This window comes from Camelina sativa, chromosome 19 (genome assembly GCF_000633955.1).
Source record: "Camelina sativa cultivar DH55 chromosome 19, Cs, whole genome shotgun sequence".
Lineage (NCBI taxonomy): Eukaryota > Viridiplantae > Streptophyta > Magnoliopsida > Brassicales > Brassicaceae > Camelina > Camelina sativa.
In genome coordinates, this window is record NC_025703.1 from 13,265,077 (window position 1) to 13,279,708 (window position 14,632).

At 32.3% G+C, this 14,632-nt stretch overlaps 3 protein-coding genes across 4 annotated transcripts; 1 reads left to right on the forward strand and 2 right to left on the reverse strand.

The window, feature by feature from the left end:
• Positions 353 to 1,074, reverse strand: LOC104766222 (uncharacterized protein At4g14450, chloroplastic-like). The gene has a single exon (XM_010490059.2). It carries the CDS (start codon positions 870 to 872, stop codon positions 552 to 554), a length of 321 nt encoding a protein of 106 aa, XP_010488361.1. The 5' UTR covers positions 873 to 1,074; the 3' UTR covers positions 353 to 551.
• LOC104767781 lies at positions 2,414 to 4,375 on the forward strand. Its single transcript, XM_010491763.1, has 5 exons — positions 2,414 to 3,126; positions 3,189 to 3,324; positions 3,376 to 3,432; positions 3,553 to 3,967; positions 4,050 to 4,375. The coding sequence occupies exons 1-5, from the start codon at positions 2,414 to 2,416 to the stop codon at positions 4,373 to 4,375; spliced, it is 1,647 nt and encodes a 548-aa protein (XP_010490065.1).
• On the reverse strand, positions 8,883 to 10,344 carry LOC104766223. Of its 2 annotated transcripts, XM_010490060.1 has the most exons (6): positions 10,314 to 10,344; positions 10,097 to 10,157; positions 9,647 to 9,799; positions 9,342 to 9,558; positions 9,204 to 9,266; positions 8,883 to 9,119 (listed from the first exon to the last, which is right to left on the reverse strand). In XM_010490060.1, exons 3-6 carry the CDS (start codon positions 9,757 to 9,759, stop codon positions 8,973 to 8,975), a joined length of 540 nt encoding a protein of 179 aa, XP_010488362.1. In that variant the 5' UTR covers positions 9,760 to 9,799; positions 10,097 to 10,157; positions 10,314 to 10,344; the 3' UTR covers positions 8,883 to 8,972. The 2 variants fall into 2 exon arrangements, with proteins under 2 accessions (XP_010488362.1, XP_019096762.1); XM_019241217.1 differs by lacking the exon at positions 10,314 to 10,344 and having other exon boundaries at positions 10,097 to 10,208.

Below are 14,632 nucleotides of genomic sequence, written 5' to 3' on the forward strand. Positions count from 1 at the left end.
TCCGCTTCCCGTATTTATTTCTGTTTCCATACGACCTATTTTTTTTCTATTCCATAATATTTGAAAAGATCTCTAAAATTACTTTGTTATTTTAACCGCAAGGTTCTATAAGAAAAGATCTCTAGAATATGTTTGGACGTTTCCACCTATGTTTACCAAGAGGAACCTAAATAATTGTGATCACATTATTTTTATTTTATTTTTTTGGATAAATGAATGACCATATTAGTTTTGTCCACATATTTCGACAACGCTCCACTTATGTGTAGAGACATCTACAATAACTAAATTGGACTTTTGCTTATACGTTCGGACCACAAGACCAGGGGTTGGGTAGTAACATAATGTAATAAACATGCTAATTAATATAACAATCGTATTCATTTATTAAATTCTAAACGAAAATCGAGTTTGTTCCAACCACAAAATAGTAAAATAAAAACGCGTTGTTAAAACAAAACGCGTTTTCTGGGCCGTTAGATCTACACAAAACCCAAACAAAGAAGAAAAAAAAACTGTACTTTTGAGCCGTTGGATCTCTAAACCAAAAACTAAACCGGAACAAACGGTGGAACAAACGTCGATGACTCGTAATAGAACGGCGCCGCCGGATGCTGCCATTTCTTGAAAACCGGCGTTTTCTCAACCGCCGCCGTCGTCTTCTGATTCTCAACCGGTGGTTGGTCGACGAGTGATGATTCAGGTGAAAGAGCTAACGGCGAGAGGAGAGGTATAGCCGTTTTCCAGCTATTCGCAGCCGGAGTCGCCGGAACGATGTTTAACGCCGGAGGACGTTTTTGTAGACGACTGGGCTGCCGCCGTCGATCGTCGGAATCTGAGCTGCAGCCCGGTCTCTTCATCGTCGTCGACATAAACGTACGCACGCGAACGTAAACGAGTCCTTGAAGCAAAGACTAAATAATCAAGATTTGGAAATCAAGAAAGCTAAAGAGAAAAAAAAAAAAAAAGATTTGTGGTTTTGCGATAAAAAAGGGTAAAGTTTTAGATTTCTTTAAGAGGGTTTCTTGAATCTGTGAAGAAACTTAAAGATTCGTGTGCATGTGTTTGCGTATTTATATATAAAGGCGTAGACGTGTGCGTGTGTTGAGCATGTTAAAGAGAGATGTGTGGTCAAAAGTCTCGAGTTTAAAGATATAATGAAAGATAGGAATTAGCTGTTTTTTTTTTTTGTTATCTGTGGCTTTGCTGGATTTCCCAATTTTTCTGTTTCTTTGTTTCTTTATATTTATTATTTTTCCTTCAAAGAGAGGAATATTCTCGTTTATGTTTAATTTATTTTATAGATTATTAAGCTTGTTTTGGGTCAGTGTGCTCAAATGCTTTCTTTACCAAAAAAAGAAAAGTTGTATAAAATCAATCTGAAAATATAATTGTAAAAATAAATCAATTTTACTATAGGTTCATGATCTTGACTATGTTTTGGTTCAAAATATATTAATTCCTTATACTACCATTACAAAATCGCACCTAAGATTTTATTTCAATTTGATTTGTTGTTTACTCAAAGTCTTAAACCACCAGTTTCATATATATAATTTTTTTTTTCTGGTTGAAAAAAAAAAGAAAAGCGATGATTACAATGAAATAATAATGAGAAAGCAACAGAAGAACCGACGTTGAGAGATGGGGACCAATGGAAGTAGTATCCAATGGACTTGGTTTAACTGATACTTCATACCACCCGCCAGTTTTTTTTTTTTTTTTAATAATTTTTGACTACTTCTCATGAGTCATTGTTATTATTCTTTTTTTTTTATAACAAAACATGAGTTATTAGTTAATGTTAATTTATATTACGTTGCTTTAATATGACCAAAACATAAAATATAGTGGTTTAAATTAATTTTTAATGCTATATATATATATATATATATATAATTTTATGAGATACCATGTGTTAAAATTGAGTTACATCCATGTGTTGAAAAAACAAAAACAAAAACTTATTTGGCAAATAGAAAACTGTGGAGACTTTTAAATGCTCCTACGACGGACCGACGTACTATTTCCCCCTCAGAACTATTATATCGTTCCAGTTTTTTATCGATTTTTGATATCTTGCCAGTTCCCCTTCGAACTTATATTTTCGATCTATATCCTCCGAATCCATATTTCTCCGCCTATTTTCCCATCGAACTTAAACTTATCCGCCTATTTTCCCATCGTTTTGGTTATTATGGTTTACTGTTTTGAATAACCAGTAATCAGACCTTATTAACCGAATAAAACCAAATTAAACCGGATTACAACCCGATTACATAACTAAACCTAACTTAACCTAAAAATCAAAAAAATCCCCAAATCGATTTTCCCCTTTTCTCTCTCGAGTCTCGACGAACCCTAGATTTTTTTCAGATTATTTCTTCTCGTTTTTTCTCTCTTGCCGGTTACGATGGCGTTAATCCCCGCTACTAATCCGCCTCTTGGAGTAGATTTCGACGCAGAAGCTGAGGATCGGGATGAATTTCATATCAACAAGATGGCAACAGATTTTACGGATGCGGAGGAATCGATTCGTCATAACGTGTATCCAGAAAGTGACGATGAGGCTGAGGAACGTGTTCGTAGTGGTGCGAGAAGGGGGACAACCATCATTCGTGGTGATGGTTCAATGTACAAAGGGCAAAGCTTCTACAATAGAATTGCTTTTAAGGAGTGTGTTCTCGACTATGCGCTGGCAAGCGGTTGTAACCTGAAGCAGTACATGTACGATAGAAATAGAATTGGTTTTAAGTGTATTGGTGCTAAGGGGAAATGTATGTGGAAGGTATATGTTGCATCTCTTCACAATGAGTCGATGTGGAGGATTACCCTGTACACGAACAAGCATATTTGTGTACCTAATGGAGAGTGTGAGATGTTTAAGACCCCAATGATAGCTAGGTTGTTTGTTGATAAGATAAGAGAAGAACCGGAATATTACATGTCTTTGAAGATGGAGCAGACTATAATGGATAAGTGGAAGATATCAGTTACTAGGGGTCAATGTCAAGCTGCTAGGAGAAAGGCATTCGGATGGATAGCAAATCAAGGTTTGAACGGCTCAGAGACTATGGGGCTGAGATATTGGAAGCAAATCAAGGTTCTGTTGTGGAGATTGATACGGTGAAGAACGATGCTGGACAGGATGTGTTTAAGCGATTCTATGTCTGCTTTGATGTTCTTAGAAGAACATGGAAAAAATCCTGCAGACCACTAATAGGAGTTGATGGTTGTTTCTTGAAAGAAAAGATCAAGGGACAGTTGCTGGTTGCTTTAGGAAGAGATGCTGACAATGCTATATACCCAATAGCTTGGTGTGCTGTTTAAGTTGAGAACACAGATAATTGGTCATGGTTTGTGAATCGGTTGAAGATTGACTTGGAGTTAAGTGATGGGGATGGTTACATTACGGTGTCTGATCGACAAAAGGTATAATATTTGATATGTTTTATGTGTTTTGATAAATATTGGGTCAGTTTTCTTTGTTTTCTTTATTTAATGTGTTTTGATAAAGATCGGATTATCGACATCATATTTTCTTTGTTTCAGGGTTTAATAAAGGTTGTTGAGCTAGAGTTACCAAAGATAGAGCATCGAAAATGTGTTAGGCACATTTATGGTAACCTAAAGAAGAATCATCCGAATAAGAAGCGGCTGAAGAAACTCCTCTGGGATCTAGCTTGGTGCTACAATAGCAAAGATTATGAAGAGAGATTGGAGAGGATCCATGCATACGACAGTAAAGTGTATGAAGATGTTATGAGGACTAAACCAAAGACATGGTGTAGGGCGTTCCAAAAGATTGGTAGCTACTGTGAGGATGTTGAAAACAACTCAGTCGAGTCCTTCAACAATACAATTAACAAGGCAAGAGAGAAACCATTTGTGGCCATGTTGGAGGCTGTACGAAGGCTTGCCATGGTTCGGATTGCTAAACGGTCTGTACTTTCTCATTCACACGAAGGTTAGTAACAATATACATATGTTATCTTTCATTTATATGTGTGTGAATTCAAAAGTTTAATGTGGTTTCATGTATTTGTCAGGGATATGCACTCCATATGTCAAACGGTTCTTGGCTGAAGAGCATAAAGCAGCTTCTCAGTGCTTTGTATATCCCAACACAAATGGAGCTTATGAAGTTTATATGGGATATGACAAACACAGAGTCTGTTTGAATGCCAGAACTTGTACCTGCATGAAGTTTCAGATATGTGGAATCCCCTGCGAACATGCTTATGGACTGATACTCAAGAAGACACTCGAAGCTGAAGACTATGTGTGTGAATGGTTCCGAACGTTTAAGTGGAAGGAGAATTACATTGAAGGGGTTGTTCCACAAAGAGGTCCACGTTATTGGCTTTGCACTTGAGGTGAGAGTGTGTATCCACCACCAAGGCCGGACGATGAAAAGGTAGACAAGAAGAGGAAGAAAGGAGTTAATGAATCACCTACCAAGAAACAACCAAAACAAAAGAAAAGAATCATGCATTGTGGGATTTGTGGTGCAACTGATCATAATTGTAGGTACCATCAGAAGAATAAGAAAAAATCAACACAGGTTAGTTATTCTTTATAATGTGATGGTTGGTTCTTTGTTTCAAGGGTTGCTTCTAATATTTGATTAACATTGTAGGCTAGAATTGAAGTGGAATCTTCTCAAGGTGGTCTGACTCAAGAATAGTAATGTGGGATGGAGAAGAAGCACAAGTAGGACTGACCTGCCTTTTTTTTTATCTTTTAAAACATGTTTCAGAACATGAATGTTGTTCTGTCTTACTATGGTTTCTCATTTGAACCTGTTAACTCGGTTTCGGATGTGTATGTGTGATCTCTTTCAAACATGAATGGTCTCTTTTGAAACATTTTTAGGAACATCCTCTCTTCTTTTTAATAATTTGTGTGATAAAACTGATCCATTGACAACAACTTACAACTTACAATCACACAACCATTGACATTAACCAAACATAGAAAACAAACTTACAATCATATTAGCTTCACTAGACCAATTATCATCATACAACCAAATACCAAAACAATTATCATCCTATTCATCTTGGATTTAAATTCAGCTTTTACATCTTCAATCCTCTCAAATAGCTCTTTCTCAAGCTCCATTTGCATCTTCTTCTCCAACTCCATTTGCAGCTCCATTTGCATCTTCTTGTCAAGCTTCATTGTCTCTGACATGGACTCTTTCAGTGTCTCTACCTCATCCAACAAGGCCTCATCGACCCACTTGAAAACGTGATTGTCATTCATAAGCTAGACCAACAACAATTGGTTTGGTTATTCAAAAGTACCTTATCACATAAGCCAAAGACTAAACTTCAACCTTTTATTACCTTATTTACAGCTACATACCCACAACGAAAGTATCTTCTACAGGGATTATGCTCGGATTTCGAATTTTTGGCCACAATTTCTTCTCCACACCAACATCTCTTAGGTATACCAACAACTCTTCCTCTTTCGCGGACATTTGACGAACAACTCGAAGATCCACTCATGATTTTGAGAGAAAGAGAGAGAGAGAGAGAGAGAGAGAGAGAGAGAGATTTCGTTTGGAATTTTGATATTTAGGGTTCTTAGTTGCCAATTTGGGGTTCTCGATTTAAAATAGAAGAAGAAGAAGTCGGGTCGGGTTGTATATGTTACCCGGGTTATAAATTGGTTTCATACCAGTTTAACATGGGTTTATATCGGGTTTAGTCCCAAAACCGTGTAAACCGAGTTCGATGGGAAAATAGGCAGAGAAGTATGGATTCGGGAGATATATACCGAGAATATAAGTCCGAAGGAGAACTGGCAAGATATCAAAAATCGATGGAAAACTGAAACGATATAATAGTTCCGAGGGGGAAACAGTACGTCGGTCCCTCCTACGACCATTGAAACTATGTCCCAATCAGTCCCATAGATTAGTCATGACTCAAATTTTTAATCATTTTTATGTGTTACTATATAGGAGATTAGGAGTACATAATACATCCCGAGTTTGGACGAATTACAAGAACTTACAAACAATAAAACAAGTACCACCCCCATGTATTTCTGAGCCCATACAAAGCAAATATAATAGTATAAATATTATTTCTTCTTTTTCTAAAATATCATTTATTTTATTGACAGATATTATTTAGGAGTAAAATTTATAGTATTCAACTGAGTTATTTTTGTTGTTTTTTTCAGCCCTTTATTTCAAATGTTTAGCTAACATTCATATTAAGTCAAATCTATTGACTAATATGGCTACATTTTATCACTGAAATTAAAATTGTCTATTACCTTCGACGTCAAATATGATAACGTCGGTAGGTTGGAATTTGGATGTGGCGATATCATTGAGACTTTGTGAAACTCTTGCAATCGATTGTTGTACGTGTTTCTGGCCTACAATTTTAATGCTACTTTTTCAGAAAGAAAGAAAAAAAAACAAATAAAGTAATTCCATACCACAATTTTAATTAAAAGAAATATTTATAATAAAACTAGAAGAAGCAAGTAGTTGTTAATACGTGTTCAAATTTTGTTTGACAACATTATGTATTCATTTTATCAAACCCTTTATGTCAATTCTTCTTTGATTTTAGTGGCAGCTTAATTGGTTTATCTTGATTTAGAAAACGTGTCTTACTCAAATCATCAAAACCTGGTTTGCGAAACGTGTTTTAGTCAAATGTGTGATTACTATAGAAATCCAATCATATATATTACAGTGAAACCACTATAAATTAATACTCTTTAAATTAATACTCGCTATAAATTAATAAATTCTTTCGGTTTCAAGTTGAGTCAGTGTAAAAAACGACACATTTCGATAAAATAATAAAATAATTATTTTTTTAGAAATCTTATGTAAAAATACGGTCCCATCAATATTATAACTTAATAATCAAACAAACTAAAAAGATATATATATATATATATACATATATATATATCTAAGAAAATCTAGTGAAATATGACTCTATTGTTGTTTGTCTATTCTTGAATTTGCATTCCTGTTGGAGCTCATTTCTAATTTTTTTCATTTGTTGTCTTCTCAAATCGCATCCAAAAATTATGGAGAGTACTAGATGCGATAATTGTTTCTTTAGTAACTGGTTCTAAAGGTACCACAATATCTTTCTCAACTTCATCATTACCATGCAGGATAGTAATAACAATTTCTTTTAAACTCTAAAATTTATCATTTATCATTTTTACCTAGATAATTTAGTAAACAATTAACATTCATCATGTTACAATAACCAAGATTATAAATTAAGCAAATGAGAAAATCTTTTCGTAAATTAATAAAATATTAATTTATCGATAAATTAATAAACCTCTATAAATTAATAAAATTTTATGGTCTCGACCTTATTAATTTATAGAGGTTTGACTGTACTAAGTTCCAAGTTCCAACTATCCACACGTACGACTTGCACGCATCACTCATCAAAATATACACACGTACAAACTGGCACTTATTTGTCCAAGAGAGTGTTTAATTTTCACTTATTTGTTGCTATGGTATAAATTAGGGAGGGATCAAGACTTTTGGAGTTTTTAATGGTTAGCGTTGATGTTTTTATTCTTCTTCTCTTGTTGAGAGATGGGACCAATGGAAGTAGTATCCAATGGACTTGGTTTAACTACACTTCATGCCACCGCCAGTTTTTTTTTTATAATCTTTTGACTACTTCTCATGAGTCATTGTTATTATTGTTTTGTTTCGTAAAGGAAAAGATAATAAAACATGACTTATTGTTATTAACTTATTTGTATTAGTTACTGTTAATTTATATTATGTTGCTTTTATATGACCAAAACATAAATATAGTGGTTTGTTTTAATTTTTAAATGCTATATGTATGAGTTACCATGTGTTAAAATTGAGTTACATTTATGTCTTAAAATTGAGTTAACGCCTCTACATTTGTCACACACCTAACAATTCTGTTGCTAAGCATTCCCTTTATAGCATCCTTATCCTCGTCCCAACAAAATATGCCTTATAAAAGTTCAGTTCCAAGCTTACTTGTGGTTGCTTACTTGCTTGCTCTCTTAGCTGGCCCATTCTCACAATACACTTCTATTCGTTTTTCTAGCGGGAGCTTTAAGAATTAGGATTTTATTCTTGGACAAAATTTGACAAAAAAAAAATTCAAGTGAAGCACTGAGCTATATATATCTTATATAATACCAAAACACCATCTATGTCACAACCACTAAACTTACGTATAATCATCAAGAATGGAGAATACAAACTAAAGGCTGTAACTAGACTGAGGAGTGTATAATCTACGAAGCCGTCTCTTATGGTACCTCCACGCCACTTGAATTTGCCTAGAAGCTCGTAGCCTCCAATATGGAGACTCGTACCTTATGGCTCCTTGGACTCTATGGCTCCTTGGAATCTCGAGAACAAGCTCGTTACGTCTTCAAGATCTGCTACACAGCGAAAACGCTGCTACATTTGTCACGCACCTAACATTTCTGTAAATCATTTCACAACTCTTAAGCTGATAAAAAAGAACTTTACCAATCTTCATTGAGAAGAAGAATTAGAGGAAAGGAGACACAATTGATAACAAATCCGGAATAATACTGAAAAAGTAAAAGAAAACGAAGAGTACGTGCCCAAACAATTATACAAGGTGGGTTTAGTGAGAGTGTTCAAAGACATTTCTGTTGTTATTGTTGTATTTGATTTTATTTTCATTGTACTTGAACTATAGTCCATTTTTTTGGTGGATACAAGCTAATAATATTTTTACGTTTTACAAGATGAACAAAATCAAATGCCGGAACCGGGAAACATAATACTAGACAAACACATTGAATTTAAAGTCATATAATTTTCACAGTAACCATAAGCTCAAATTAATAGTCGTCTGATTAAAGAAAAAATAAAAGAAAAGAGACATAATGGGAACTACCGGAAAAAAAAAAGAATGGAGTTTGTGAAATTGACACTTTCAGTTTGCTTTTTCTTTGGCTTTGGAAGTTGAGGCCTTATCATCTTCCTCTGTCTCCTTCTCCTTGTTCTTCTCTGTCTGGTCAAGGTTGTCGATAGTATGCTTTAATCCAATGTAATAGAGCAACGCACCAATCAACGTCAAGTTCTGCAAATCAGTCACAATCTTTGTTAATCACCTAATACCATGTGATCAATCAGTGTGTTGATTTACGTGGTAATAAAGCTTAACCTGAGTGAAGTCATTTAAGTTGGTAGGGAAAGGAACAACAGTTGAGAGCATTTGTGTTACGAGCTGGAATCAACAAAAGATCTTGTAAGATTAAAATCTTGATGGAAAAAACATTTTTTAAGCTAGAGGTGTTTTTACCAAGAAGTAAGCTGGGATGGATTGTCCAAAGATGAAACATAAAGCTGCAGTTGCTTTTGCACTTATGAGTGAGAACTCAAGAAGTCGAACATCGAACGCGACCACTTGCATTCCAGTGTAAAACGTGAGAGCCTTAGAACCGTATTTGGTCATCGCGTTCACGGCTGGTCCAACCGTCTTCTCGAGTGGCCCGCCATCGCCAAAATGATCAGCATACCTAAACAGAGTTAAGTATCAAGCCTCTTGTGGATACGATTATATAAGCAATTAACCGAATCGATGATTTTTTTGTTTATATTTCTTACTCTTGGATCGCAGAAATGAGAAAGACAAAGGCAAATGCCATTCTCCCAAAGAAGGCAATGGCTGGCATTGACCTTGTTAAGGTTGTGCACATCATGCTCTTGACGTTTGACATTCCTCAGATTGTGTATGATCCTTATACTAATTAACGTTTGCTATCATATTAAAAAATGTTCGGAATTGGGATCAGATCAATCTGAATACATACTGAAAACAGTCGTAGGAAACAAGACAAACCAACATTATCGAATCATTATAGAGAAAAAAGGGTATACATGAATCTTGAGGATTATATATATAAATAACAAGATCTAAACAAGCAAAACTGATTTTGTTTTGGCAGTAACTTTATTATTTTAAACTAATTGTGTTCTGGCCAAGCAATCGAATCTGCCTATGTAAGAACTAATCAGAAACAAGAAGCACTTGATGATTGGCGCAGAGATACTTACTTGTTCCAAAAGCAAATTACTTTGAGCGATCAAGGAAGTAACCGAATGCTTTTTGATGAATCTGTTGCATAAGAATTAAAAAGTAAATAAATAGAACGAATGTGTTTTGAAATGGGTAAAAGAGAAACATCCATTGACGAAGAAGAAAATGACTTAGTCATTTTTTTGTCGTAATAAAAAAAAACCATTATCGTTCACGCAGACCGGTTGTACGTACCAGTAGTCTTAAACATAAGCCTTAAACTTTGTTCATTGTGAAATGATTTAATTATCTTAGTGAAGGTGAGTTTCATGATCTGGGTATTCAAAGTCAGCGTTTACAAATATGACAATTAAAAATGCTAATATTTAAAAAATAATACTAGTAACTAATACGGAGTATATGATAGAGGTGTGCTGCCAGTACATAATTAACTTTCATAATAAAATTAAAATTAACCACAAAAAAAACCTTAAGAATAGAGCACTATTTAATAAAATAACGACATTATTGGTTTAGTGGTGTTCACATGATAACCATGTTTCCACCATCTATGATCCCTACGTGAAATGGTATCGTTTGGAATAAATAAATAGTAATCGGAGTAATTACGGCTAAACATCCTAATCTATATAATAATAACAATCTCAAAAAATGTCAACAACAGTTGCTATTTTTTGTTATACCTTTTCGTAAAATATATTATTTATATATAAATATAGATTTTTGACAGAAAATTTCAACGGTTGCATCTCTTTAAAAAGTTGCGTCTGTTATATGTAGAGTTGTGTCTCTTACAAACAGTTGTGTCTATTCAAATGTTCACATCTTTTATAAATTGATATATAAGTGACTTCTCATCACTGTATTCAAATTTTTTTTATTTTATATTTTTGACAGAATTTTTTTACAGTTGCGTTTCTCTAAAAAGTTGCGTCTGTTGAATATAGAGTTGTGTCTTTTACAAACAGTTGTGTCTATTCAAATGTTCGCATCTTNAATATAATAATATCAATCTGAAAAAATGCCAACAATAGTTGCGATTTTTCGTAGTACCTTTTCGTAAAATATATATTTATATATCTAAAAAGTTGCGTCTTTTTGACAGAAAATTTCAACGGTTGCATCTCTCTCAAAAGTTGCGTCTGTTAAATGTAGAGTTGTGTTTTTTACAAACAGTTGTGTCTCTTACAAACAGTTGTGTCTATTCAAATGTTCACATCTTTATAAATTTATATATAAGTGACTTCTCATCATTGTATTCAAATTTTCTTTATTTTATATTTTTGACAGAAAATTTTTACAGTTGCGTCTCTTTAAAAAGTTACGTATGTTGAATATAGAGTTTTGTCTTTTACAAACAGTTGTGTCTATTCAAATGTTTACATATTTAGAAATCTATATATAAATAACTTCTCATCATTGTATTCAAATTTTCTTTATATTTGTATTAGTTAAAAGAAAATTTGTTAGAAATGACGTTTCATCACTGTGAAAAATTTATTGTAGTTTGATATATTTTGTTAATCGTTNATATTCAAATGTTCGCATCTTTATAAATTTATATACAAGTGACTTATTATCATTGTATTCAAATTTTCTTTATTTTATATTTTTGACAGAAAATTTTTACAGTTGCGTCTCTTTAAAAAGTTGCGTCTGTTGAATATAGAGTTTTGTCTTTTACAAACAGTTGTGTCTATTCAAATGTTTACATCTTTAGAAANAGCTCTTATATGTTTGTTTATGTTTTTTGTCACAAGTATATATATATATATATATNTCATTGTATTCAAATTTTTTTTTATATTTGTATTAGTTAAAAGAAAATTTGTTAGATATGACGTCTCATCACTGTGAAAAATTTATTGTAGTTTGATATATTTTGTTAATCGTTCTAATATTTAATTATATTCAGTCTCTAGGTATACAACCATCTATTCATCGAGGGTTATCATTCTATCGGTATGAATCCAAACCGAAAATTTTGTTTTTAGCTGTTAAAAAATGTGGTTCAAGTTGGTTTTTCAGAAAATGAGAGCATATTAGCTCTTATATGTTTGTTTATGTTTTTTGTCACAAGTATATATATATATATATATATCCGTCTACTCCATGCTTTTTTGATTAGAAAACTAATTGTATTATAGAAAACAATATAGATTTCTATATTTCTATTTAAAAAAAAATCTGATTATGAAATATCAAGTTAAAAATAAAAATAAAATATCACAGTTCGTTCTATTATATTTTCTACAGTTGGGAATATTCAGTTTATTGGGAGATGAAAAACCGGTGATCAACAGAAAGATTGACGGTTGAGATGATTGTCCAATAAACTATCTTGACGACAAAGACTTATCTACAACTTCATATAGGTTAAGGGAATTTGTATATTTAATTCTAGTCATAATACACTCAAATTGAAATCTTAACAACAAAAGATACCGAATATGAAATATTATAAAAGTTTGAAAAGGTTTTGGATTCTGACTGCCAAAAAAAAAGAGGAGCGTGTGAGAGCAATGAACCCGGCAGTCCTTGGCCGACCATTTTCCTTAGACGCGCACATTGTGATGCTATATCATACACCTAAATATTATTGTTAGAAGTTCTAACTATTATTCTTCTCCTCTAATATTTATTATATTATTTATTTATGTGTGACTCGGGATAATTAACAAGCATCTTACGCAGAGAAAAATAAGTAATAAGTACATTCAATATTGAATTAACCATATATATATATAATCTATTATAATTGCCAAAATGTTTAATGACTATAGGTTGTTTTATATAAAAATATATTTCATCTATAAAACGATAGTTGTTTGTATTGTATATTCATTTACAATATTGCCTTTATGAAAATAGATGTATTCTTTTTTTATATGAATATATAACTGAGTTTTGATTCAAATAAATAAAAAATGTGATAATTTTCTGTTTAGTTATATTCAAATTTGAGAAGATTGATAATTTTCTTACTGATTGACTAAATAGTAATTTTTATATTTATTTTTTATGAAGTAAAAATCGATTTTGGAAATAGAAATATGTTTGAGTTATGCTAAAAAGATTAAAATAAGTAATAGAAATGAATTTAAACAAATCATTATGTCATTTTAAGAATGGTCCTCAATTAATATTTTTAATATTTGTAATTTATTATATGATTATTTAAGAGATTTATAGTGTCTTATACAATGTATTCATAATTTTATCATTTAAAACAAAAAACAAAACAAAAAAAATTTAAAAATACAATCATTTACATATCATATTTGACAACAAGAGAATAAGTTGTAACGGTTCATAAAATATACAAAAATATGACTGTAAAGACACAGATAAAAAGTTACATTGAAAAGATGCGAACGAAAGGTTACGACGAATAAAGTGAACGAAATAACACGACTGCAATGTTACCTCATGGCAGTTAATCGTAAAAAGTTGTTTAATTTGATTTGTGTAGCATTGATAATTATTTATTTAATCTTATGTGAAGGTAAGATTATTTTTTAAAGAATATTATTCTATAAAGATATAAAGAATGTTTTAAAAATTTGTATGTTTTTGAAATTTTTATTAAATAGTTTAGGAATCCCAATAATTTAATAAATAAATTTAATTAAAATTTTTTTGTAATAAATATTTTACTAAAATGAGTTCTCCGCGATATCCCGGGGTTCCATACCTAGTTACACAAAGTAACCATCCTTATATATACCAAGTAACTTTTGACCAAAAAATAATATACCAAGTCACTATCGTAGGGGGGTTTTACGAAATAACGAAAATACAGTAAAACTTCTACAGATAGTGTTAAAAATAAAAATTGAAACCGGCTAAATGAAAGAGATATTTTTAAAAAATGGTACACTAGAAAGGTATTTCTCAAGATTTTTCGAGAAAAGAAAGGCCAAAAACTTTCAAGTATTCACTTCTTCTCAGTTACTTCTGGAAAAAGGAAATACCGACACAGATCGTAATTGTGACGTTAGCTATCCATATTCACTAAAAGGAAATCAGAAAACGGCTATAATTAGTGACTAATCACAGTAACTAAACCACTAAACTAAAACGAACATACCCTAAACTTAATATAAGCAGAAAACGCAAGTATTATATACGGCAAGAGAGGCTCTCTCATTCTTACTCTCTGTCCATTCTTATTTAACCTTTTGAGCTACAAATTATTTGGTTTTGTTGTAAATTGTTTTGAAAGTGTCCATACTCTTGAAGAGTTATATATAGCCAAAGTGTCAAATCCCAAAGATAAGTGTCAAGAGAGTCATCTTTTTGTATGTGGTGAATTGGAATTATACCACACGCCCCAAGTACTAACAAGACATACATATAATAACATGGTATAGAGTATAGACTAATAAATAGTACACGCATCAACATATAGGTAAAATTAAACAAGGACATGTATGCAAATATGTCAATGGAATATGGTATGCACATCCATACCGTTAACTATAATTTTCCTATTTTTTAATGTTCTTGATGTATTTGATCTAAAAATTCTTAAAGACCAAGAAGCTCGAAAA